The 25,108-nt window shown below is 37.8% G+C and overlaps 1 protein-coding gene across 1 annotated transcript in view; it reads left to right on the top strand.

The window, feature by feature from the left end:
• Positions 1–24,395, top strand: part of LOC139710659 (potassium channel subfamily K member 6-like) — a 48,033-nt gene extending 23,638 nt beyond the window's left edge. The window contains exon 4 of the mRNA XM_071622582.1: positions 23,626–24,395. Coding sequence (XP_071478683.1) covers positions 23,626–23,918 — 293 coding nt within the window. The 3' untranslated portion in view covers positions 23,919–24,395. The remainder of the gene's footprint in view (positions 1–23,625) is intronic.
• The last annotated feature ends 713 nt before the right edge of the window (positions 24,396–25,108 follow it).

Genomic DNA, 25,108 nt, shown 5'->3' with positions numbered 1-25,108 from the left:
AATGACCTCAAAATACCATAATATTGATCTGTTATGTTATTAGTTAATGATAAACATTGTTAAGATGTGCAAAACATGCATATCTGTTTTACAATGAAATTGTCTTCATATTCCAAAGAGCACAGACAGGGCTCTACCTTTGACCTCTGGTGATCTTTAGAGGATGTACAACACAAACATCTGTTTTACAACGTAGCCCAGATGGCTACTAGCATATGAAATAAAGAATAGAATAGAACAAAATAGAATAGAATATAATAGGATAGAGAGTAAAAGAAAACAGAACACTGCATTCGTTTTCCTAGTCACCCTGTGACGTCAATATGCTCAGTATTTTCTCCTTCTTGGAGTTTATGAAACCGTTTATCTTCCTTCCAGCTATTTTTTGTCGAAACCCCCTCTCCCAAGAAAAGTTTGTGGTCATAGGAATTTATAAGTTAGAAATTGGCTATTTTCCCCGCTGAGTGGTCAGTTCCAATGGCTCTTCATCCCCAAAGTCCCACACCAAATTACGGGGAATGACATGATGGCGTGTTCTTACCCTCTGATCCCCAAACATAAATGATCTTCTGAGCTGGAAGGTCGCCCTCCTGCCAGAATTTATCCCTCCTAAAGGGCTTTTTACACTTGCAAATTTTTGCTTGGTCCCGTACCGACGGTGGGGCTAAGGGGAGGTGCCGGGGGGGGGGGGGGGGGGGGTCTTAGCCCCACCAATAAAAAATTCATTTCTAGTGAACACCACACCCCAATATAAGATTGAGCCAATGAAATGCTTTAGGGAAAGGAAGTTTGTTAGCAGATTACTTATAAAAAAAAAAAACATGTTTGAGCCGAGAAATCAGTTAGAGTGGCAAGCTGTAAATGTGATGACAAATCCAGTATCTATGTATCTGTACAATAATATGGTCGCCGGCTCAGAGAAAGTCGTAAGGAGCTTTTGGGAACTTACACAATAATGACGTTGTCTTCATATATATATATATATATATATATATATATATATATATATATATATATGAAGAGTGTGTTCGCAAAAACCGATAAGTCCATGTTTGAAGTTTTTGAAGTACGGTCTCTGTCATAAAGTACAAAATAATATCTTTTAAATGATATATTGGTCACTACATATGAAGGTATCTACATTTTTGAAGTTATGGTCAAAAGAAGCAAACATTTTCTTATTGTTCTCTTTATTTTTCTTGACCTTTAATCGCAAATATCTCCACTTGGCAAATATGGACTTATCGGTTTTTGCGAACAAACTCTTCAATATGTGTGTATATATAAGAGAGAAATCGTTCAAGAGGAATGACTTTAATTTACGTTTGAAGACATTTCAAGAGATGTAGTCTTATTTGTTAAGGGGCAAATCATTCTACTGTTTGCAGTCTTGTAAACATACTTGTATTTTTAATAGCGAAAACTGTTCGAGTTCGTGGACGGTGATAAGTAAGCCCCTTTAATCAAATTATGTATGAACCAAATGGTCTCTTTTGAACATGTATTGTGTTGAAAAGTTCTTGGCAAAATTCTAGGGAATATGTGTACGTGAAAATTCCGATGTTCAAAGCATGCGATGGGAAATGTAAACAGTACGTGCGAATGCTTCTATGCTTCCTGCTAAACTAAGTTGTTATTGGGGAAAAGAAAAGAAAGGTCTCGCTTTACCATGTCTACACCACAATGCCTACGGATATCTAAGCTGGAGGTGGGTTGGAATGTCTTGTTTAGAGCATCAACCTAAGTACAGATTAATTGGCACGCTATCTTTTGAAGAGAAACAATACTTTGTTTCACATTGTTAACGAAAAGAAAAGAAAAGAAAATAGAAGTCTCGCTTCACGAGAGATGTTCAGATCCCGCTCTATACCACAACGCCTTCGGATGTCTAGACTGGAGGTGGGTTGGAATATAAAGCACCAACAGTAATTGCAGATTAATTTTGAAGAGGAACACTACTTTGTTTCACACACGATGATAGCAGAAAGACAATTGATAATCATCCGCTCGTGTGAAATCAAGCAGTTTTTCAAAACATTTCAAGAGGCATCTTGGTGAGTTACAGTCTGTTAAACATGTCGATATAATGTGAAAAACAAATTGAAGGCCACCTGCAATAGGCCACCTGCAATACAGCCTCGCATTTTCCGACATCATAACTTCACGTGAAATAATCAACACGTTCCATATTATACTTGTGATGGAGAGGGAAAATAATAATCAACAACACTGCAAGATTGATGAAGACAACAGACGGGAACTGATTCCACGTAAAATACATAAACATGTACATATGTATTTTGATTTCTCCATGCATTTTCCCATATCCTTACACACAATCATTGCACACGTGTAGTCTTGATATGGTGTTCAGCTCACTGTGTGCAGACTGAGCACGATCCGATAATTCAGAACCTTTGCCAGCGACAGGATTGTAGCCTATCCCGCGAGTCAAAAAGAAGCTTTCTTATCATCTCAAGCATCCTGTACTCTATGCGCAATGCACCCATCATAGGGTGCGTTTACAACTCCTTTTCTCGGCAGAAACAGGTTATCCAAACAGCTTTCAAGGAATTTTTACGAGTTGATAAACGCAAAGCTGTTTTGAAAGCCCTTTAGGAAAGCCTTTACGAAAGGGTGCGTTTATCAACTCTCCTTTCTCGGCAGAAACAGGTTATCCAAACAGCTTTCAAGGAATTTTTACGAGTTGATAAACGCAAAGCTGTTTTGAAAGCCCTTTAGGAAAGCCTTTTCGAAAGCCTCAAATTTGTGGCTATCCAAACAGGTTTCCTAAACAGGTTTTCAGAAACCTGTTTGTAAAAGCCTTTTGGAAGTTGATAAACGCAAAGCTGTTTTGAAACGGCTTTGTAGTCTTGTACTTCAGTACTTGTACTTCTCCTCGGGTCGAATAGCGCAATGCAGCTGTGCAGTGACAGGCTATGCGCAGTTAAAAAATCGTGTTCGCGAAGAGAGTTGATAAACGCAACTATTTTAAAGGGCTTTGGAAAGTGCTATCGAAAGCCGTTTAAACAGGGGAAAGTTAATAAACGCAGCCTCTATCGGAAGCCGTTTAAACAGGGGAAAGTTAATAAACGCAGCCTCTGACCAGGCTGCGTTTATTAACTTTCCCCTGTTTAAACGGCTTTCGATAGCCCTTAGTAGTATAGTAGTTCCACTCCTATTTGGAAGTGAGGTACCTAAAGATGTCATTAAAAAAAAATGCCCCAAGTTGCCTGACTTAATGACCTAAACTTAAGTGGATGACAATAGCAAGACACAGGATTACTAATGTGGAGTGCATGTTAGGCCTCACAGTATCTCTCCAAATGAGTCTCTTCCATGAGTCATTCATCGGAACCATGCCCACGAGCTCGAAACTAGGTAGCATTGCCCATGAGCTTAGGCAGACCAGGCCCATAAGAGTTCGACACATGGGGGGGGGGGGGGGGGGGGGGGAGTCCACAAGACCTATACACTGAATAGATTAAACTATCTGAAATACATATATTAATCTCGTACCGTGTGCCAAGTTTTCCTCGAGTGTCGAGCGCGCGGACCGCACAGCTTGTGGGCCTATCATATTTGATGTCGAGCTCATGGACCTTGTTCATCTAGTGTTTAGGTCACAGGATGTATGACTCGTGAGCTGCGTAACTCATGGGCTGTACGACTCTTGAGTTGTTTGACTTGTGACGTACACCTGATGAGGTGGGCCTGTTGTTTTCTGGTTAGTATCTTTCACCCTTTCATCCAGTTCAAGGGACTTTCCCATATGCCTGTTCACATACTATAAAGCATCAACCCAAAATATGGTACTCCTCTCCCCACTTTCCATGTTTAAGCGTACAAATTTTGTCCAGTGCAAATTTGATAATGTTGCACATAATTTCATGCAAGCTAGGCTGCACAACTAACCCAAACATGAATATTATACAGTATGTCCCCCCCCAAAAAAAAAAGAAAAGAAAAAGAAAAGAAATACAATTGATTTTCGCATTGATAACACACAATATGATTAAATTGTCTAAATGCTACTCCAGGGTCTGAAAATATAAAATTTTAACTCTATTTTGCAGTAAACCCCATTCGATTTGGTTAAGCGGTCACAGAGAAATGGGGATTGTTGTAAAGCATGTCATGAGTTTGATTCTTCCAAGTTTAGTATACTTCAATGATTCTGTGTGTGAATACAATAGACAGAACTTGGAGGGAAGAAATTCCTGACATCTTCTATAAAATTTCTCATTTCTCTTTGACCACTGAAGCAAATCGAATGGGGTTTCCTGTAAGATGTGGGCAATGAGGTACAGTTTTCATACCCTGAATTTGTATTTAGATTGATTCGATATTTTTAAAGATATCATTGCGGAGGGTCCCGTTGTAATTTTTTTTTTTTTTTTGGGGGGGGGGGGGACATACGGTATTTGAGGTCACTGCCATCACTGAAGACACGTGAGCTTCATTTCTGAAGTAATTGACCGCTCACATTTCTGAAACCTTTTACTATGAACCAGTACTCTGTGGAATATGCATACATGCTTTGATTATAACGTCAAGGCGTGATTTGTAAATGATTAAACTTTTAGGATTAAACCAAAGAAGCCAAACACAAATACTTGTAATCCTACACAAATTTTGATATTCTAAAAGTCTGACCTCACATTGTCCTTAGATGTCAAAGTTGGATATACACAGGGTAATGACCAATGTTCTGTGGAATGAGGAGACACTTCTATTGATTGCACACCAGGTATACAGTTAACCATTGAATATACGTCAAATATCAATATTGTAATATTTTGAGGTCATTGACCTGTCACAGTCCTCGGAGGTCAAAGGCAGAGACATGTAAATAATTTCCCTTGAACTGAGGAATAGGAAAGCGATTCAGTTGTAACACAAAATGTTTAAGACATCGTTATCATTTTCATCATCAACCAATTGCACCAAATATCAAAATTCTGATAATTTGAGGTCATTGACCTCTGGAGGTCATCAGAGGTCAAAGGTAGAAACCTGACAAGGATCGGTGGAACATTGAGGCAATTCCACTGTAAAAAAACAAACAAACAAACAAACAAACAAACATGGTTTTAGTACATCATTGCCGTGTTTATCATTAATCAATGACAAAATATCAATATTCTGATATTTTGAGGTCATTGACCTCTGGAGGTCATCAGAGGACAAAGGTAGAAACCTGTCAGGGTTCTGTGAAACATGAAGACAATTCCACTGTAACACAAAATGAGTTTTTAGTACATCATTAGGACCTACCATTTTAACATTTATCAATGACGCAAAATATCTATTTTTATCAAATTTTGAGGTCATTGACCTTTGGAGGTCATCAGAGGTCAATTCAGACTTACCTCCCGATCTTAAAATGAATCTTATAACATGTACTAACACTGGTGAAAGTTTCATGCTTTAGTCAAATTTTGCACAATTTTTCGGCTTATCTGCTCTACTAATATAAGTATATAGGTATAAGATGAGTTAAGGCTATATCGAGATGGCAATGAAATCAATTCGGACTGATCTCCTTTATTATCTTTTAGGAGCTATCCAACGACATAAAGATCAGCACAATGATAATCGGCAGTGATTGCGGAAAAGTAGTTTAGCTCCCACTCAGCCCGTCTTGACCCAGGTTTCATTCAAAATGCATACTTTGTCATTGTGTCATGCTGCTGATGTGATTAAGACAAGCTAGCGACAGAAAGGTCGCCGAAAAGTGCTGAATCTGCCCGTCGTGATGAATACGACCATATCATTCTTGTTGACATTTTGTCATCAATTCTTAAATCGAAGCCCCAATAGATACAGTACGCACAATATCTCCCTCCCCGCAAAATACACATTCAAATGCCCCTTCTGTGTATGGAAGCTACATCTCAAGGTTAATGAATACTGCCTGTTGGTTCCTCACAACGTTTGAATATTATTCTGAATTCGTATTCCGTTTCCTATACGTCGGGTCGCACTACTACACACAGCCTCCCTCGAAAACTGCCTCTACGTTTGCACAGAGCTAACCCACTTTAAAAGCCCCTAAATTAGCGTCTAATTAGGCTTGCTGAGTATTAATGGGCATCGGTTGTAAGTCCACGCCAGCGTGCGATGCCGGCTTCGGACGTAGGTGAGAGTGGACGCCACATAAAGTCCGGCCATGAGTATTCCTTGACCATCCAACCCTCTCTCTGTCCTCCTCTTCCTTCTCCTCCTTTCCTTCTTTCCTCCTCTTCCTTCTCCTCCTCTCTCTCTCTCTCTTTCTCCGCCTCCTTATTTTCTTCTATAATTCATCTCTCTCCATCAGTTCTTCTTCTTAGACCTCTTTTTGTACCTTCCTCTCTCCTATCCTCTCCTCTTTCTTTCTCTCCCCACCTCTGCCTCTTCTGTCCATCATCCTTCCTGCACTCTATAGCTCCCTCCCTCTCCCTCCTTTCAAACATCCCGGACGCGGTCACAGTTAGTTATCTACTCGTGGTCTATCAAAGATGTTGGCCGAAAATGTAATTGGTCTAATGGAGCTGTGTGGTATAGGTGATGTTTGATCACCGCGTTCGCTCACTCACACCCCTTCCTCCGTGGCGTCACTTTCCAGCGCGTCTTAGATACGACTGTTTGATTTCATCGTCCATCACATCATAGGGCTAATTACCGAGATTCGCTTTTACGTGTGTGCGGGGTTTTTTTTTCGCCTCATCATTATTGCCACACATAGTAATGAGAGCGAACTTTTGGCAATCGATTTAGTTGATATTGACATTGGACTCGAGAAACCTTCGAGAGTCGACAGTTTTAGCCTCTTAACTGCTGAAACGTGGAGATGACGCAGTGTAGTTAAATAACGAGAGGGAAAGGGGGAGGTGGGGGTGGATGAGGAGAGAAGTGAGTTTCATTGAAAAATTGTGATGAATCACTGTGAGTTAATACCCAACAGGTCAGTCAATTGGTCAGTCGGGATGCGAGGAATATGAAACGACATGACCGGTCATCTTTACTTTGTGAAGTGGTGTATTAGTAACACATAACTCAGATCAGTGCAATTAATTTCTGCATTTTCCGTGTAAATCATGCATGAATTAACGGAGCATGTATATTCGTTCGAACAAAAAATCCACATAGGAAATTCACAGTATAAATGACCACAATAATTTCAAAAGTATTAGAACAAATTTGAACAAAGAAAAGAGGGAGGGTATCTTTCATTGCAGCTTTATTTCAGTTGTTTTCTCCAGTAAAAAAAACCCACCCCAAACTGATATTATATGGATGCTAACTATACATGCATGGAATTACAGATCGTGATGTACAAAAAGACATGATGCAGACGCGAAAACAACGATGATACTGTGCGAGATAGCAATGCTTACTTTCGAAGACTGGATTAAATTCTTTTAACATAAATCCTTCACTCTCACCAAAGCAACTCATCATTTTTGGTGAGCATTTAGGCCTACCACTGCAAATGACGTTTGTCAAGTTGCTAATTACTCCAGCCGAATTCTGAATTGCATGCCAAGTTTTCTCAATTTATGTTGTCATAAGCTGATTATCAAATGATTGTATTCAAAGGAAGGCTGACTAAGCTTTGTCACAGACATCAACAACACAATGGCACCACGTACTTGCACATAGCGAACTTATGATTCAATCCTACATGCATTAAAAAGCGTAGAAAATATTCTACATAATCATTCTCATCCATTGAAGTAGGGACGGGCGCAGCGGGGGCAAAGTCACAGTATAACAGACGGATCTGCTTTTGGCGTGGAGTCGGTTGAAGATAATCCAAGACAACTATTAATTGGATTTCCAACTATCGTTCGTGCACCGAATTAGAATCATTTTTTTTTTCTCCGTTTGTGTTTGTTTTTTTCATTCTCGTGTATGCTGCGTAATTATTACACTCGGCTTTCTATCTTCCACGTTGGTATTGGATTCTCGTCTTTTTCCATTAGTTTACCTCGTAATCATTATAGCACTCATGCTCAAGTTAGTCGCTCGGTTCTCATAAACACACACACACACACACACACACACACACACATACACAACACACACACACATACACACACACACACACACACACACACACACACACACACACACTACACACAATATTATGTATAACGCAATTTACTTTGGTAAGAATACTCGTTAGGAGACTCAGACAAGACAATAATTACACCCGTCAAAAGTGTTTAATGTTCCACTGTAAAACGCATTGACAATGGCACCCAGACAATAACTATTTTCGGCGTACGTTATGAATAGACATGGTGCTAACAATTTTAATGGGGAAGCTACTTGCGCAGTGCGTATAGTGCAGAGGGAGTGGCCCTTATAAATAACCCACTCATCATTTTCAACGCCCACACATTACACATGCCCCTCAAGTCTGTGAGTTATCGTACTTTGTGAAAACCTGAGCATTGAGACAGGTTTGTGATAGTATGTTTCCGGCGAGTTCGCACGGCAATTAGCAGCGTGCCTCTATGCATAGGGTTACTAGTGAGTAATGATCACAGCTTCCACTACTCTTCGATGTAGGCCTGGTTTAGTATGGGTGAGAGTGAATAAACTAAGGGGTGATGCCCTCGTTAGTAGGTTTTCTTAACTCCTCATTTCATCAGTCGACGGCCATGTTATATGTTTGCTTTCTGTTTTTTTTTTAATGCACACACACAATGACGCGTCTCTTTTTGTTTACGCTAGTTCTTTACAATCATTGTTATCATTAATATTATCATAATTAATATCATTATTGTTATTGTTATTATTATTATTATTATTATTATTATTATTATTATTATTGTTATTATTATTATTATTATTATTATTTATTTATTTATTTGTTTATTTATTTATTTATTTATTTATATATTTATTGATTGATTGATTGATTGATTGATTTATTTATTTATTTATTTATCCGACCAGGTAAAGAATATAGGATACATGTCATAAACATTACAAACATGAAACAAAAACCAGAATGAACATTACAAAGACATACACTGTACCGTACACTCTGCAAATGTCATATTCTGTACAAAGCAATTAGTGCTCTTGCTATTAAGGCGCAATGTGCGAATAACGTGTGACATTATTTTGTACTCACATACTCTAATCGTCTATGTATTTGGCTCATAACCATAATATACCACACAACATCGCCAATGAAGTGGGAACAGAATCATCGCAAATATGGACTCTGAGTAAGGTAAAAACACTCGAGCATTAATTTGGATAGGTCAAAAAGTGATGATTCATGTTCTGTATAGTGTGGACATTTTACCTTTCCATTTTCATCACAATCAGAAACCTGCTATCGCAGTTTTGGGAACACCCTTGACGGAAATTTTCTTGAACTCAATGAAGCTATGTTTTCAACTTTGTCTATCTATATTGAAGGGCATTTCAATTGAACTTTATAGAAAGGAGGAACTTCACGCCTCAAATAAGTTATAAAGGAAGTACTGCTTGACAAAATAGGTAATCTAACATGATTGATGTATTGTTATTATTATTATTATCACTATTATTACTATTGTTATTATTATTATTATTAGGTGATCCGAGAATCCTCTCGGATCACCTATTGTATCTGTACGGATTCTTTCTTTCTTTCTTTCTTTCTTTCTTTCTTTCTTTATTTCTGGACAAAAGTTGTGCAGAGGTTAGCTCAGAAAGTGCATTGCCTACCAATGTCAAACTTATACCATATATGTATCATGTCGCAAAGACGACAGCGCAAGTAAAATCATAGTGATCAGTCGACCGTGACGTCACTATGACGTCATTATATGAAAACACATTTTCATGCATATCTCATTAATGAAATGGAATATTTCAATGAAATTTACGTCACATATATTTCAAGTCAAGCGGATTTTACTCATATTTTCAAAATTCATTTTTATTTCAAAAAGCGCGCGTACGCGCGCGTTGAAATATTTGTATGCTCGAATCGAGCTCAAATTTTTTTTACACACGTTTCAGACCATTGGAAGCATTTTTTGAAAAATTGAAAAAAATGGACGGACGCGTACGCGCGCGCACATATTTGCACGCACAGCTAATATGAAATAGAAATTTTCAATTTTTTCACAAGAATCGGATGTCGGAAATGTCAAGGAATATTTCTACCAAGTTTCAAGTCAATCCGACTCAATATGACGTCATACGGGCCCGTCAAAGTTGAAATTCCGCGCGCGCGTCAATGGCGATATACAGTGCAACGATGCCAAAAAAACGCCAATTTTAAATCCGATTTTACTCGTCAGGATGGACGGTAACCCCCCATTTTCTTTACATATTCTGAAAGCTGATGAGTTGGACATGTTATTTCATGGGTTGGCAATGCTGGCAAAATGATTAAAAGATATCAAATTTCTTAATAAAGTAAAAAAAGTAAATTTTCAAAATAACATCATCAAATTTCAAGTTCACTCGAGCGTATCTCACTTATCCTTTGCCAATTTACACCCAGATTTCAGTATGTTGTAGCTTATTGAATGATCTTTCATTCATATCCTTACAACATTTTGATTGGATGACGGCATCACTTCGTAAAATTGGATTGAAAGTAATATTGTCAAATTTGACCAGTTTACGTGTTATCTCTATGGGAGAGCAGTTTTTCTGGCAGTGAAAATTGACATGACTCTCTTTTTCGAGCACTAGCTCACTTATGCTTCGGTGAATTTCTCCCAGATTTTAGTATGTTGTAGCTGAGACTTTGGGCTATCGTAAGTGTGCCCTTCATTTTTTCATACGACGTCGGCATCACGTCGAAAAACTTGGTTGAAAATGGCACGAGGCTTCGATGCAGCGTCATTTTGCTTAATACACAGGGCCTATGGAGAATGAAATAGGTCATTGCGTAGCGCATCCGACTCGTAATCCTAAGGTCCCTGGTTCGAGCCTCACCCCTGCCAATATTTTTTTTTAAATTTTTTAAACACTTTTTTTCTTCTTTTTCTTTAGTTAATCTTAATCTCCCTTTCCTTACTTTATCTTTTTCTGATTTTTTTATGCTTCTCCTTCAAATTTCTATAAAATAACATAATTTTTTCTTTATTTTTCTGTCTTTCTACTACTTTCTGTGCAATAGATGAACAACAACAATGGCTATCAATCCCATATTTTGCACATGTTTAGTACATGTCAAGTACATTATTTCATAAAATAACAACTACTTGATCGGACACCATCTTGGGTATGTAAATTAGGGTCAAAGGTCATAAATGTTTCGTCCTGTATCTTGGTGAATACATGTCCTATCTTTCTCATATTTTGCACACGCGAAGACCATGTTACAAGAATCATTTCATAAAATAATCACTTTTTGCTTAGACGCCATCTTGGGTGTGCAAAGTGAGGTCAAAGGTCAAATATACTTCATTCTGTTTTAGCTTTCTCTCGCACTTGTCAATTATAGACCACAAAGCACAGTCGTTGAAATTATCTAAAAGCTGATCTTCGATGTATTGAGATATTTCTTTCTTTCTGCAACTTTCTTTGCAATAACTCACGAAAAACAGCCCTTATCACGCCCACATTTTGCACATGTTTAGTTCACATCACGTACATTATTTCATAAAATAACAACTACTTGATCGGACGCCATGAACCTATTGACTGTGTAGGCCTACATGGAATCTTCCTCGTCTAATTATGTGTGTTGTAATGAAATGTAAAATAAGTAGACTAGAAAAAAAAATCATGGTTATGAAACATCAATTATTAAAAAAAAAGTTTGTATTTCATTGTCTCTCACCTTTTCTCCCTATCTCTCTCTCTCTCTCTCTCGCCCTGTCCTTTCCATTTATACCTGTCTCTTTCCATTCCTAAAATGTAATGCTGATAAAGATATTTTCCTATGTCATAACAGGCCACGTGATAATGACTTCTCACATTCATGTCTAAGGGACTTTCAATCAGTGAACCCTTTGACACTATAGTAACAACTTCATTCGTAGATTTTTTTTCTCCCAGTATATTTCATTCTAAGCAAGTTCACTTTTTTAATTTGGTCTTAATTAAAATCATGTCTAGCTGTGGATAGTACATGGAACACACACACACACACACACACACACACACACACACACACATCATGTGAAGATGGTTAGGTGTTGTACTTGCTGAAACAAAAATGAGGCAAAAGCAGTCATTGGTTTTAGGTCACTGGTTACACAGAATTTATTCCTCTTAACATGCACATCTGTACAAACTGCATACAGCCAAGGCGTATACATATGATAACAATACATTCTGAATACTTATGACATTCACATAGTATACTAAGTACACATCAATTTAACTCACTTCTGGCCACCTTGAACCAACTGACTTAAGTGTGGGACCCACACTTTATTACGATCACTTTGTTTTACTTTGTTTTTGGATGTTTCAGTAATTCCAAACCCGATTTTCATCAAATAAACTTTGAATTCCTCTTAAAATGGTATGCTCTGCACTATATCATAAGTGTTTTCTTGGTATCTTGCAAAAATTTAAAAGCCCAATTTTCATCTCCACCAATACTGTACCATCCCTTTAACTGTCTCTGAAGTTCAATGAGGGTGGTCAATTTCTACCACTTGGTATCCTTCATTCATTTTACATGACATTGTAATCTTAATAAGAACTGCGTATGTTATATAAAACATGATATACACATGTGAGTATCTCTTATGGCTATTCAAACCTTTCTTTGCTTGATTCAGCTCACAGTACGAACAGCACCTCTATCATAAATATATCAAACTACAGATGAGGACAACTTTTAGAGCAAACTAACCCTTTCCTGTTATTTAACTCACTCTGATAAAACCAGCAAAGTTCCATGTCTCATTATGCTCTTTTATGTATGCCTTTATGATCATGAAATATTCCTTAGAACTGTGCATACAGTTAGTGTGCATTCTCAGAATTTCCATATCCAAAAAGGTATGTCATGCTCAGGCAAAAAACAAAAAAACAAAACAAAACAAAAACAATACAGATACCATACACATTATAATCTCAGTGCATATTGCATGTAAACTTAGTAAATATTTGCCTGTATATACATACGATAGTATGTGTAATTTAGCAATATGAGAATGTTCACTAAAATCCTACCATATCGACAAACCATTTTATTTGGATCACCTTAATTTGTCAGTGATGACAAATTACAATCTCTAGTTGTTATTATTATTATTATTATTATTATTATTATTATCATCATCATTGTTATTATTATCATTATTATTTTTATCATCATCATCATCATTACTCCTGTTTATTCTGCTTTAAGTCATCATCCTCAAACCATACTCGGCGTATGAAGGAGGAATTAAGATTGTACAATGTCGATTTCTTTCAGTCTCTCGATGGCACGGCTCTCTATACGGCTCTAGTGTGAATGGGCCTCATCTCGTATTAGTATATCTGTGTGAAACAGCCCACTTCGGGTAGTCTACTTTAAGAAATCATGCGGGTATATCATGGCTAATATCTCAAATAATGATGTGCACACTCTGCGTTCAGCATAAACTTATACCATATGGCGATAGTAAGGTGCTCCCTTCCTGTATGTTTATGGCATCAAAACGTATATAGATGGAAACGCAAACACTATAATTTATCTACGTCCCATTGAAAAACATGCAGCCCATTTTGTTGGCAGGCTTTATACAGGGATTTGCTTGGCTCGCATTCGAAGGGGATATTATGTCTAAACAACACAGAGCATACGTCACACACACTCCGCCAATATGCGCAAACTTGTACACATTAAGCATAATACATAACTCATAGTATAATTTCATATTATCATCTTCAGAGAAACATTATGCCTCTTCCCTTGTCTCTATTTGAATCAATACAGTAGATACATACGTATGTGCATACATATAATATATATAGAGCGATATGTAGATAAACGTCTATGGTATAGTGTGTGTGTGTGTGTGTGCGTGTGTGTGCAAACGAAAAATTGTTCTATTGTGTTATTAGCTTCTTTCAGTATTCTCTGGAGGTATAGGGACATAACTTATGGCTATATGATATGGATGAGGACAATTTTGTTCGACGAGCATATTTCTGGTCTTGCTATGCACTTGTTAACATTTATTTGTATGATTTATATATATATATATATATATATATATATATATATATATATATATATATATATATATATATATATATATATAATATATATATATATATATATATATACGTGTGTGTGTGTGTGTGTGTGTTTATGTTATTTTAATTGTACTGAGGTGTATGCGTGCGTCCTGTGTAATTCAATTTAACTTCAATTAAATTCAAATATCATTTCATTTTTCGACAAGAACTTATACATTTCACTTTACTTGGCAGTAGATAATAAGTTTTCATATTTGTATTATCATTCGTCGAATGATTTTTCCCTGAGCTGGAGATTAACAGTCATCATCTTATTCGCTGAACCCCACCCTTATCGTGTTGGCGTGGGAATTCTCCGTTGCTCGCTCTTTCTGAAAGGATCGTCCCGTATGTCCCATTCACTTCAGCTATAATAGACGATGTATCCTATGTCAACATGCACTACCAGTCAATTTGTTGTTCTTTTTTTCTGCGTGATTTATTTATCTTTACCTAGTCGAAGCGAGGTCATCTGCTTGTTACACAGAAGAAACGAATAATGGATTGATTATATGTTCACACGGATATGAGAGGAAAATCAATACCATCTCGCACGCCCAAACACGTAATGATCGATCTAGCATTTTTTTTTTAGGTCGCGGCAAGCAAACTGCAATTATCACCTATTACGAATGCATCATATACCGTTCTAGAGCATGAGTGCAAACAACAGACCTGTTTTATTTGGAATTCGTGAAAATAATTGTAGATCGTATCCAAAGTATAAATCCCCATTTCCAGACCCCTCTTTCCCTTAATATAAAAGGAAGAGGGACAAAAATTATCCCGGATAAAAGGGAGTTTTTTCGCCCTCCGCGTTATTGTCATTAATGTGTTGGGCAGGTGCGGCTAAGACTAAATTAGTAAATAAATCCTTATTTTACTATAAAGACTGTCCACGTAGCATCTGCTTCAGAGAAAGTTAGCGTAAAATTAATGCTGAAAGCGTTGTTAAATGCAACGTGCATTTTAGTATTTTTCGAGAAACATCTTTGATAGTTACTAGGACAACAAAATGCTGTAGATTCTTTAGTTTATTCAGTGTAAAATCAGTGTTGTTGGACTGTTTCGTCCACTATGAAATGCATAACCCTATAGAGCCACAAGCACAGCGTGGATATCAGTATTTCAGCGATCATCCTTCCACTGGCAATGGATTTCAAAACTAGATCGAGATGAGAATTTTTGAAAAATGACAAATGCATTCTTTACTTTCGACTCTTTCTCTATAATGTTCATGTTTTTGTTCTTTCTTTCTTTTTCACTTTGTGAAGCATTTTTGTATTTCTTATTTGTATATCTTTTCATCTCTTTTCCCCTATTCATGTCGCCTTTCTCATTTACATCCCAAGGATTCTCGTCCTCGAAAAACATGAATTTCAAAACTAATCCCCTCAGGGTAAATTATTCATAGGCTATAGCTCTCTTGCCGCTTCCGAAAGGACGAGTGTCATTGTTTCTCACTCCTTGTGTTTAAGGAGATATGAAGGAAAAGGACAAGGCAGAAAAATCCGACTTGCACACCTGTTTCTTTAATAACATACCCAAGGTCTGTCCATTTCGAGCCGTTGATACAGACTCTCGGCCGGAACTAAGTAGATCACCCAGCTTGATCATGATACTATGATGTGTTGACTGGTGTGCGGGGTTGGTGGTATATACATCATGATTTGAGTGCGTTGCAAAGAACGTTTAGGTTGGCGTATTTCCGCCACAATGCAACAAAGCGTAATCAGCGAACGCTTGTGCCTGTGATTCCCGTGTTTTGTTTTTGTTTTTCAATTTATCTGTTTTTATACTCTTTCGTTTGTTTCAGTTTGATTTGTTTCTGTTTTGTCTTTGCCAGTTTAGGAGGAGGTTGTTGTTGTTGTTGTTGTTGTTATTGTTATTGTTGTTATTGAAAGCGTTGGCACCATCGGTTACCAAGAATTTTGCCATTATTTGACAGCTTCAAAGAAAAAAACAGTTCATGAAAATGACGCAAGGATATAAAGATGCATTCGTGACCTGACGATAAATCTGGAAACAATGCCGAGATATGTAGATCATGGACACAATTATTGAGGTAGATGTTTTTGTTTGTTTTTTGTTTGTTGTTTTTTGGTATGTTTTGATAGTAATGAGTCATCCTGTCATTCATCAAATGATTTTGATGAATACAGGGGGATTTTTGTCGACCTTTTCGGCCAGTCTGGCGAAACTGTCTCTTTCTAACATGTATATGCAGTGTCTCTTCCGACAGGTATGACAATTGTTTCCATTTGTTTACCAGTAAGCTGTTTTGAGATTATGGATTTCCTTCTGTGGGACCTTCATACAGAGTGGGCACGAATAAGAAAAGTGTATAAGGGGGAAACGATTTCATTGGGATGATAATCTCATCACCGAAAGTTATGAGATACCGCCTAGCGTTTACTAATAACGTTATCATTTTCAAAATGATGATTGTAATAGGGACGTCTGGCTCTGACCTGTACGACGGTGGTGTTACGAGATACTCTGTGGTCTGTCCTTATATTATATAGAAGGGGTCCAGACCGTGTACAGAACCAGTGTAGCTCCTTCATTATTTATGCAGCGCGAAAAGATGCAAGATGAAGCGTTCAACGGTTAAGTTCAATTCAATTCAATTCAATTCAATTCAATTCAAACTTGAGTCCATTTTTCGAAAAGAACATAAACATTTCACTTTCTTTGGTAACAGAGAATAAGGTTGCATAATCAAAACAAAGTAAATTGAGAAAAATATAATTGTGGAACCTTGGGGTAACAAATACGTTGTAATGAAAATTGATTGAGTGAAGTGATACAGACGATATACCATTACGCAAAACATCGAAAAATGGAGGGACCCACTAAAAAGACAATGCTTGTAGAATGTGGGCCCCTCAGGTACAGAATGTCAATAGAAAATGAACTGATGCAAAAAGGGGAAAAAGGTTGGAAATAAAGTCAGAAAAAAAGTCTGGAAGCCCACTAAGAAGACAGAGTAACAGACAGACCCACATACACAGGCGAATAAACATTAAACGAGACTAGAACGAAAAAGCTTATAAAGGGGGACTAAAATACAAGACAGAACGAGACAAGACTAACATAACAAGAAGACAATACAACGGACAGAAAGGCAAAACAGATCCAGCGATCCTCGACAGAATTATATCGAAAAAATAATGGGATGCGTGAAAAGGATACGGAAATATAGAAAAATAGAGAGAAATAGATGTAGAAGTAATACAAATAAAATCGAATCTACTCTGTACAGTTGGGTACCTAAGGGGGGGGGGGGGTCACTGTGCACCCCCCCCCCCCCCAGGACTCCTCGAAACTTACATTTTCAGGATCCTCATGACATACCAAAACATAATCAAGATGTTAACAGGAACGAAAAGTGGCTGTTCTAGGTGAAATTTAATGTATTCTATTGTTTTTCATAATTTCTTATGTATTTCTTTGTTTTTCAACTTTTTCAACTTTTGTTTTTTCTTTATTTTTCTATTGGAAATTGTCACTGACCACTTTTCTATCATAATTAGCACAAAATTAATCAATGAAAGTGATTAATTGTAAAAATAATCAGGTTTTCATGACTTTCATGACAGAGCACCTGTTTTCCATAGGAAATGTACACAAAAGCACAAAACTGTGCCCGTTTTGGGACGACATTCCGTTACAAAAATGGGTACCCAACTAGTAAGTGTCTCAGGACAACAGGGACGAGAAAATACGTGACAGTATATCACTTGTAATCCAAATTCTTCGAAAAGGACTTCAAATAAGCCAGCAGGCTAATTCAATTCTGTGGGACCATAAAATTGCAATAAAAAGACTTTAATTTCCTTTTAAATATGAAATACCAAAACATTGGCCAAAATAAATGGCGACACCCCGACAGGAGTTAGCCAAAAAACAACTGAAATTGAAAAACAGGTTAGTCCCGAAAACACCGCTCTCTTCATCAGTTGCCGGGGAGCGGAAAGTGAAAAGGGTAGGAAAGAATCGTTTCAGAATCGGGCATGCTTTTGCAAACATGACCGATCCCGGCAAAAAAAAAAAAAAAAAAAAAAAAAAAAATCGCTTGAATCAAAATCGTCGTCTAAGTCAAAATCCAGGTCCAAAGTCGTCGAAACATGGGAGCTTGTTAACCCGGGCGACCTCCCAGTCGGTATGAAATTCTCTGAAGTAACTATATCCATGATAAATCACACTAGTATTTCCTAGCTGTCAATCAGTCTGTTCCTGATAGTCATCCAGTCTTTCCTGGCGGTCACTGAAACTTACGATCAGGAGGGAATATGAAATACCAAAACATTGGCCAAAATAAAAGGCGACACCCCGACAGGAGTTAGCCAAAAAACAACTGAAATTGAAAAACAGGTTAGTCCCGAAAACAGAGGGGGCATTTTTTACATCATTAGTCAAAAAATCCCAATAAGTTGGGCCAGTGTAAATATAAAAGTGTGTTCTTAGCAAAAATCGTTCTTAAAAGAGGTAAATGAAATTCATTGGAATGTCGAGTGCGGGATACTCATGGCATGATTGATTTCTTTGAAACATAGAATCGAAAATGGAGTTGTTGCTGTACGTATACATAAATTGTCCCAAATTAAATAAAAACAAATCTTTAATTTTTAGCAGCTTATTAGAGGCAAATAACAAATTTGAGTGGGAGGGTATGGAAGGATAACAGATGACACGGAGAGCTTTCTTTTGTAGAAGGAACACTCTATCCAGTAGATTCTGGTGAGTGTTGCCCCAAACTAAAACACCATAATCAAGATAAGGCAATATCAATGACGAATATAACATCAGTAATGATTTTTGTGGGATATACAATTTCATTCTATTTATAACGCCTATATTACGCGAAATTGTGTTGGAAATAATTATAGTCAATATGTAACTTCCAAGAAAGTTTGTCGTCAACAATAATTCCGAGGAATTTAAAATGTGAAACTCTTTCTAAATGAAAATCATCCAAAACTATAGCTGTACTCAAAGTGTCAACAGTATTACTAAAAATCATATCGTTTTTTTGGCATTCAACGATAATTTATCGTTGAATGCCGTTGAACACTTCATCTTCTCGCACTATATAATATATAAATATATATATATATATATATATATATATATATATATATTTGTTTGTGTGTGTGTGTGTGTGTGTGTGTGTGTGTGTGTGTGTAAATCAAAAACACGTTTTGTCCTCATCCGCATTTGCTGTTGCTGAGTGAGATAATTAATCAAAGAAGACCTGACTTTACAAACTCAAATAATCTCTTATGGGTTCGTAATGCTTTCATGACGAAAGGCCATTGCACCACCTTGACATAATAGTGTTTCAACATGGTTATAGCTACCCGCATATTTAAAAGATATGCGGGGAGCTTTATATACATAGTACGTGTGTGTGTGTGTGTGTGTGTGTGTGTGCGCGCACTTACTTTAGACAAATAGACACGGATAGCCCGATAAGGCAGATTAAAAGGCACGTACAAATCTAAGTTGGCAGTCATGTAGTTATCAAAACGCGTCCATTCTAACTACCCCCCCCCCCCTAAGAAATAAGTAGCAATTCAAAGCTTGTAAAATACCTCAGAATCTTTCAGGATTTGAACTAGAATGATACCAGTTCCCCAGTTCATGTAAGTATAAAATGCTGGTACTGTTATTTCATGAAGAACATTTCGTTATGGATATAGATAAATGTTTGTACGTCGCAAACAACTAAATGTGCCGCACGGTTATTTAATATCTTATGAAGATAACCATATTGCTAAGATCTCAATTGACTTGACGAATTTTGTCAGTTGACGTTCAAAAGAGATCGATGAGAAAAAAAAACAACAACAAACGAATATGATGATGTGTGGATTTCACAAAGCAAATCTTACAAAACCAAAATTCGTCTCAGGTTTTAATTACTTCAAAACTACATTTTATTCAAATTCATGAAGTTCTTCCGTCGAGATGTTTTCATTGCAACTGATTGACAAATTGCCCTACATCGACGTAAATAAGCACTGAATTGATCAGTGTTTTAGTAGTAGCCATGATAAAAATCATGGGCGGACAGGCGTCATCTCCACTAGACCACCGAGCTTTCGCCCGTGGCGAAAGCTCGGTGGTCTAGTGGAGATGACGCCTGTCCGGTGATCAGGAGGTCGTAGGTTCGAATCCTGCTCGAGAGTATGTACTCCCATGATATTTTATCATGGCTACTACTAAAACACTGATCAATTCAGTGCTTATTTACGTCGATGTAGGGCAATTTGTCAATCAGTTGCAATGAAAACATCTCGACGGAAGAACTTCATGAATTTGAATAACAAAGCAGTACCCGCTGCACGCTATAAGGATTAGAACCACCACTTGCTGTCGGGCGAAAGCTCGGTGGTCTAGTGGAGATGACGCCTGTCCGGTGATCAGGAGGTCGTAGGTTCGAATCCTGCTCGAGTATGTACGCCCATGATTTTTTATCATGGCTACTACTAAAACACTGATCAATTCAGTGCTTATTTACGTCGATGTAGGGCAATTTGTCAATCAGTTGCAAACTACATTTTATTGTGATGGGGAATCATTAGGAGCTTTGGACGACCATTACATTTCACGAAAGTGATGGGATGTTTAAAATCGGAAACTACTCTGGTAACAGAGAACCTCATTCTGTTGTTGTTGATCATTGACTTTTCAATTAAATTCAAATTATTTTATTTCCACATAAAGTAATACAAAGCAATATACATATTGCTTACATGAGTACATAATGTTTTTTCAGGAACTTTGAATCACATAAGTTTCAACAAAACATGGATACAATTATGATAATATCAATTTTGTTTTTAGATAAATAAACGAGAAAGCAAGACAATTTTATTTTGCAACTCTATATGGAAAAGAGCAATTCACAAGAGAAGTATAGCTTTTAAATTTTGTGAACTACTCTAGAAGATGAGGGCCTGCCCTGATAGAAGCAACAATGTGCCCTTGCTGTCTCTCCCAGAATCATTCAGTATGCGACAGTTTTCGATATATGAATGAAAATGTATATATATATATATATATATATATATATATATGAAATTTGAAAATGAAAGCAAGTAAAAGTAAAAAGAGATGCAGCGATCACATAACATTATGATTCGCACCATTTCCTAAGAAATTATCATCTCTCGCTGACTGGTGAGAGACAAGATATGATGGTACCCAGGAGTGTGCTCCGGCGCTCCTGGTCGTAAACAACGTCATTTGCAAAACTTGTTTTTTCCCGCGTGGTCCGTTACGACTTCCGGAAGATAGATAAATAGATAGATAGATAGATAGATAGAGAGAGAGAGAGAGAGAGAGAGAGAGAGAGAGGGAGGGAGGGAGGGAGGGGGGAGGGAGAGAGAAATCAGTGATAATTCTGCATCATGATCTATCTTTTGGCACACTTTAAACAAGGCCAATTAATCATAATAACAGATCAAACGGTGATCAACAAGAAGACCGAAAAAAAATCGATTCCAGAAAAAATCCTAAATGCTAGGTATTGCTAAACAAATATTGACTGTTTCGGCTTCAGCAAATTTGCACGAGTTTACATGAATGCATTAGATTGGTATTTCATGGTGGGAAAAGTTCAATCGTCTGAAATAATTAAAACCATGAAGGACTCACATTGTGTGTCAACATACAGTTGAGAGGATTGTGGCGCAGTGGATAAGACTCTTGACTTTCAATCGGGGGACCCGAGTTCGAATCCCGCCCAGTGCTTACGTCCTTGGACAAGATGTTTTTACTCACCATGTCCCTAAGTATATAAATGGGTACCTGGTAAAGCTAGGGTAATAATAATAGTTACAGCTCGTTATTCCGAAGGTTCGTTATTCCGAAGGCTCTTTATTCCTAAGATTCGTTATTCCGAAGGTTCATCGTTCCGAATTTCATTTTCGGATTAACCAATCTTCGGAATAACGAACCTTCGGAATAACGCCACAAATTTTCGGATTAGCGAACCTTTTTTTCATTTTCGGATTAACGAACCTGTAAGTATAGGGAATTTATGTGTTTCGGTTAAACGACCCTTCGGAATAACGAACCTTCGGAATAGCGAACCTTCGGAATAACGAACAGCACCCATAATAATGACAAGGCCGTCTAGTAAAGCAGTGGGAGAACAAAACAGGCTGCCCTGGATAAAGAGATTTTTCGGGATGGCTTTTTCAAAAGAGTATATTGTCATTTTTTATTTGGATGAAATGAACAAAGACAAGGGTCATTGACTTATTGCCCCAGACAAGATGGGCAGGGTATAGGTTAATAAACATGATAAACATCGAGTTACATTGATTCGTATATTTAATGTTTACGTGAAACATCAAAGGCAAGAGAAACCTCTCGGATAGATGATAAAGCTTTCTGAATAGGGTGCGCTTTCTGTAATACGCAGTCTCTCTGGCATGTCTTCACAGACGTATCACAGCTTTTGTTGGAACAAAATTGTTGATATCGTGGGGTTTTGTATTCTCTGCAGCTGCTTCAATGTTGACGATGTTTATAATAGCAGGTCTCTTATCGCCTATGTCAGTTTTGATTAGTCATCCATGACGTGTCATGGAATAGAATACGCATTCAGCTACTGAGACCACTTTTACACTTGAAAGGCGGCCCCGCCCCGGGGCTGGCCTGTAGTGAGGTCGAACCTGCTAGAGCAGTGAGTTTTTCTATGTGTTTGTTTGTTTGTGTGTGTGTGTGTGTGTGTGTGTGTGTGTGTGTGTGTGTGTGTGTGTGTGTGTGTGTGTGTGTGTTTAAGTGTTTATGTGTTCTTTCTTTTTCTTGTTTCCATACCATGTAAATTTGTCATCTACACTTGGATGTAAAAATGTATGCCTTATAAAATCCTACCCTTTTGCAAAGATTCACCAAGATAACTATGGTACACATGAAGACTTATATCGAAAGCAACAAAGTAGAACAAAAAGGTATGGGACGAAAGGTTGCTGGGTACAATATATTAGGTAATAGGCCTAACCGTATACATATTTTTCTTCGCTTTTTTCACAGAAATACAAAGCAGTGTGTTAAGATGTGAAACAAGACTACACGAATACTGAACAATGGTTAGTGTTAGTATGCGAGAAATTATTCTTTGGAAGGTACATACTGGCCGGCAATGATCATAAAAAGGCCTCTGGAGAAGGTCATGTGACCAGCCAATCGCGAAAGCTGGTACTAGGCCGGGTTTACCTTTCACACGCAGCCGTAAACAGGCCCTGGACCTCCAGAAATATCCTGAAATGGAGCCGGGTTTTGTCGAGTTCTTGGGGCCGGCCTAAATAACAGCTAGGGGTCTTGTTTGCTTGAAAGATAAAACCAAACCAAAACCAAAACCAAAAACTATATTCTAAACGCATACGTTTCTTTCACATCTCCCTCTTCCAGTATATCTGCTGCTTGGACTTGGCATGATGCTCCTCCTCGTCGACACCATCATCAAGATCCCGGAGATCCAGCGTCTTTGGGAGATGTCGTCGATGTCCGCTCCGTCGTCTGCCTCCACCTCCCTCAACTCCTCGCGGAGTGCCTCGCCGACGCCCTCCGGCGGCGGAGACAAGTCCTTGCTCAAGACCTTCGGTGGTAAGCACAAGTCGGAGGAGGAGCGAGAACTCACTACGGCCGCGGCGCCGATAGGCACGTATGACGCCATCGGGGAGAAAGAACAACGCGATGCGTGAGAGGAAGAGACCCCGCAGGGGTCATGATTTATATTATGTGCAATGTGAGACCTGACGTGACTATAAGAGCACTTCCGGTGCTAAAGGTCAAATGTAAAGGTCAAAAAGTATACTACAGTTACAGAAGACGTGAGACGTTTTGTTCGTTTTTGGAACAAGACAAAAGGGGCATTGTTGCTTAAAGCGCAAACGACTTGTTGCATATCTGTTGCACTAATCAAGACGATATCAAAATGTGGAGCTTGTCGATCTGACAACAAGCATGTGTAACAAGTAACGGGTAAGTGGATGGAAGAGGGAAAACAGGGCGGTCGTAGGGATATCGCTGCATCTTTTCTTTATCGATCATTCAACTCCCGTGTTTTGTTGTGTATTACCTAAGTTTATATTACTCTTGCCAGTCCGGCTCGCATTGACAACACTAGAATATATCTATATCTTCTTGTTAATGTGATTAATTATGTTTATATATATATGTTTATGCGTCTAAGTATAACACAGGTTTTAGCTCGTCGTTGCGATTACATTTCCACTTTAAGTAGGTTTGTCCCATTTAATGTCGTAAGAGACGGAGTATTAATACAAAACATAATTTTGTAAGTTCTATATGCACGTTCTTCAAACAAAGGGAAGTGTAGAAGTTTAATAGACTCCATCAAGGTAAAAGAGATCAAATGAAAAGGATCAAATTAGCACTATCATGATACTGATGAGGTGAAACAGACTCCAGATTCACAGGTAAAGTAAAAGTGGGGTAGGTATGACCCGTATCATGCTGAACTGCGAATGTGAACGTCCGACACAGTCGCTTAAACCGGAATTCGGCATTCCTATATATCATTTTTTTTTCCAATTCTGTATAAGCTGAATAGTGGTGGTAAATCTGTGCCAACAATGTACGGATTATATGGATGACCTCACTGCTTGAAAAGGAATAGATAATAGGATGAGTTAGATAAATATTTGCTTGGATTACTTCGTGTTATGATACAGGCTCGTCGATCATGCATGATATCCTTAAAAAACCCAATAACAACAAAATCAACCACACACACAAAATACAAACAAACAATCAAACACAAACGTTATGTGCAAGGTTCGCGAATCGGAGGTCATGTTTTGTTTTTTCCTTGAGATATTATGTTCAAAAGTATGCACATAGCGCTTTGAGACACAGCGCAATACATTTT

This window comes from Diadema antillarum, unplaced genomic scaffold (assembly GCF_040938485.1).
Source record: "Diadema antillarum isolate AM-2024a unplaced genomic scaffold, OU_Dant_1.0 seq00001551_RagTag, whole genome shotgun sequence".
Classification (NCBI taxonomy): domain Eukaryota; kingdom Metazoa; phylum Echinodermata; class Echinoidea; order Diadematoida; family Diadematidae; genus Diadema; species Diadema antillarum.
This window is presented reverse-complemented; position numbering and strand designations above follow the sequence as displayed.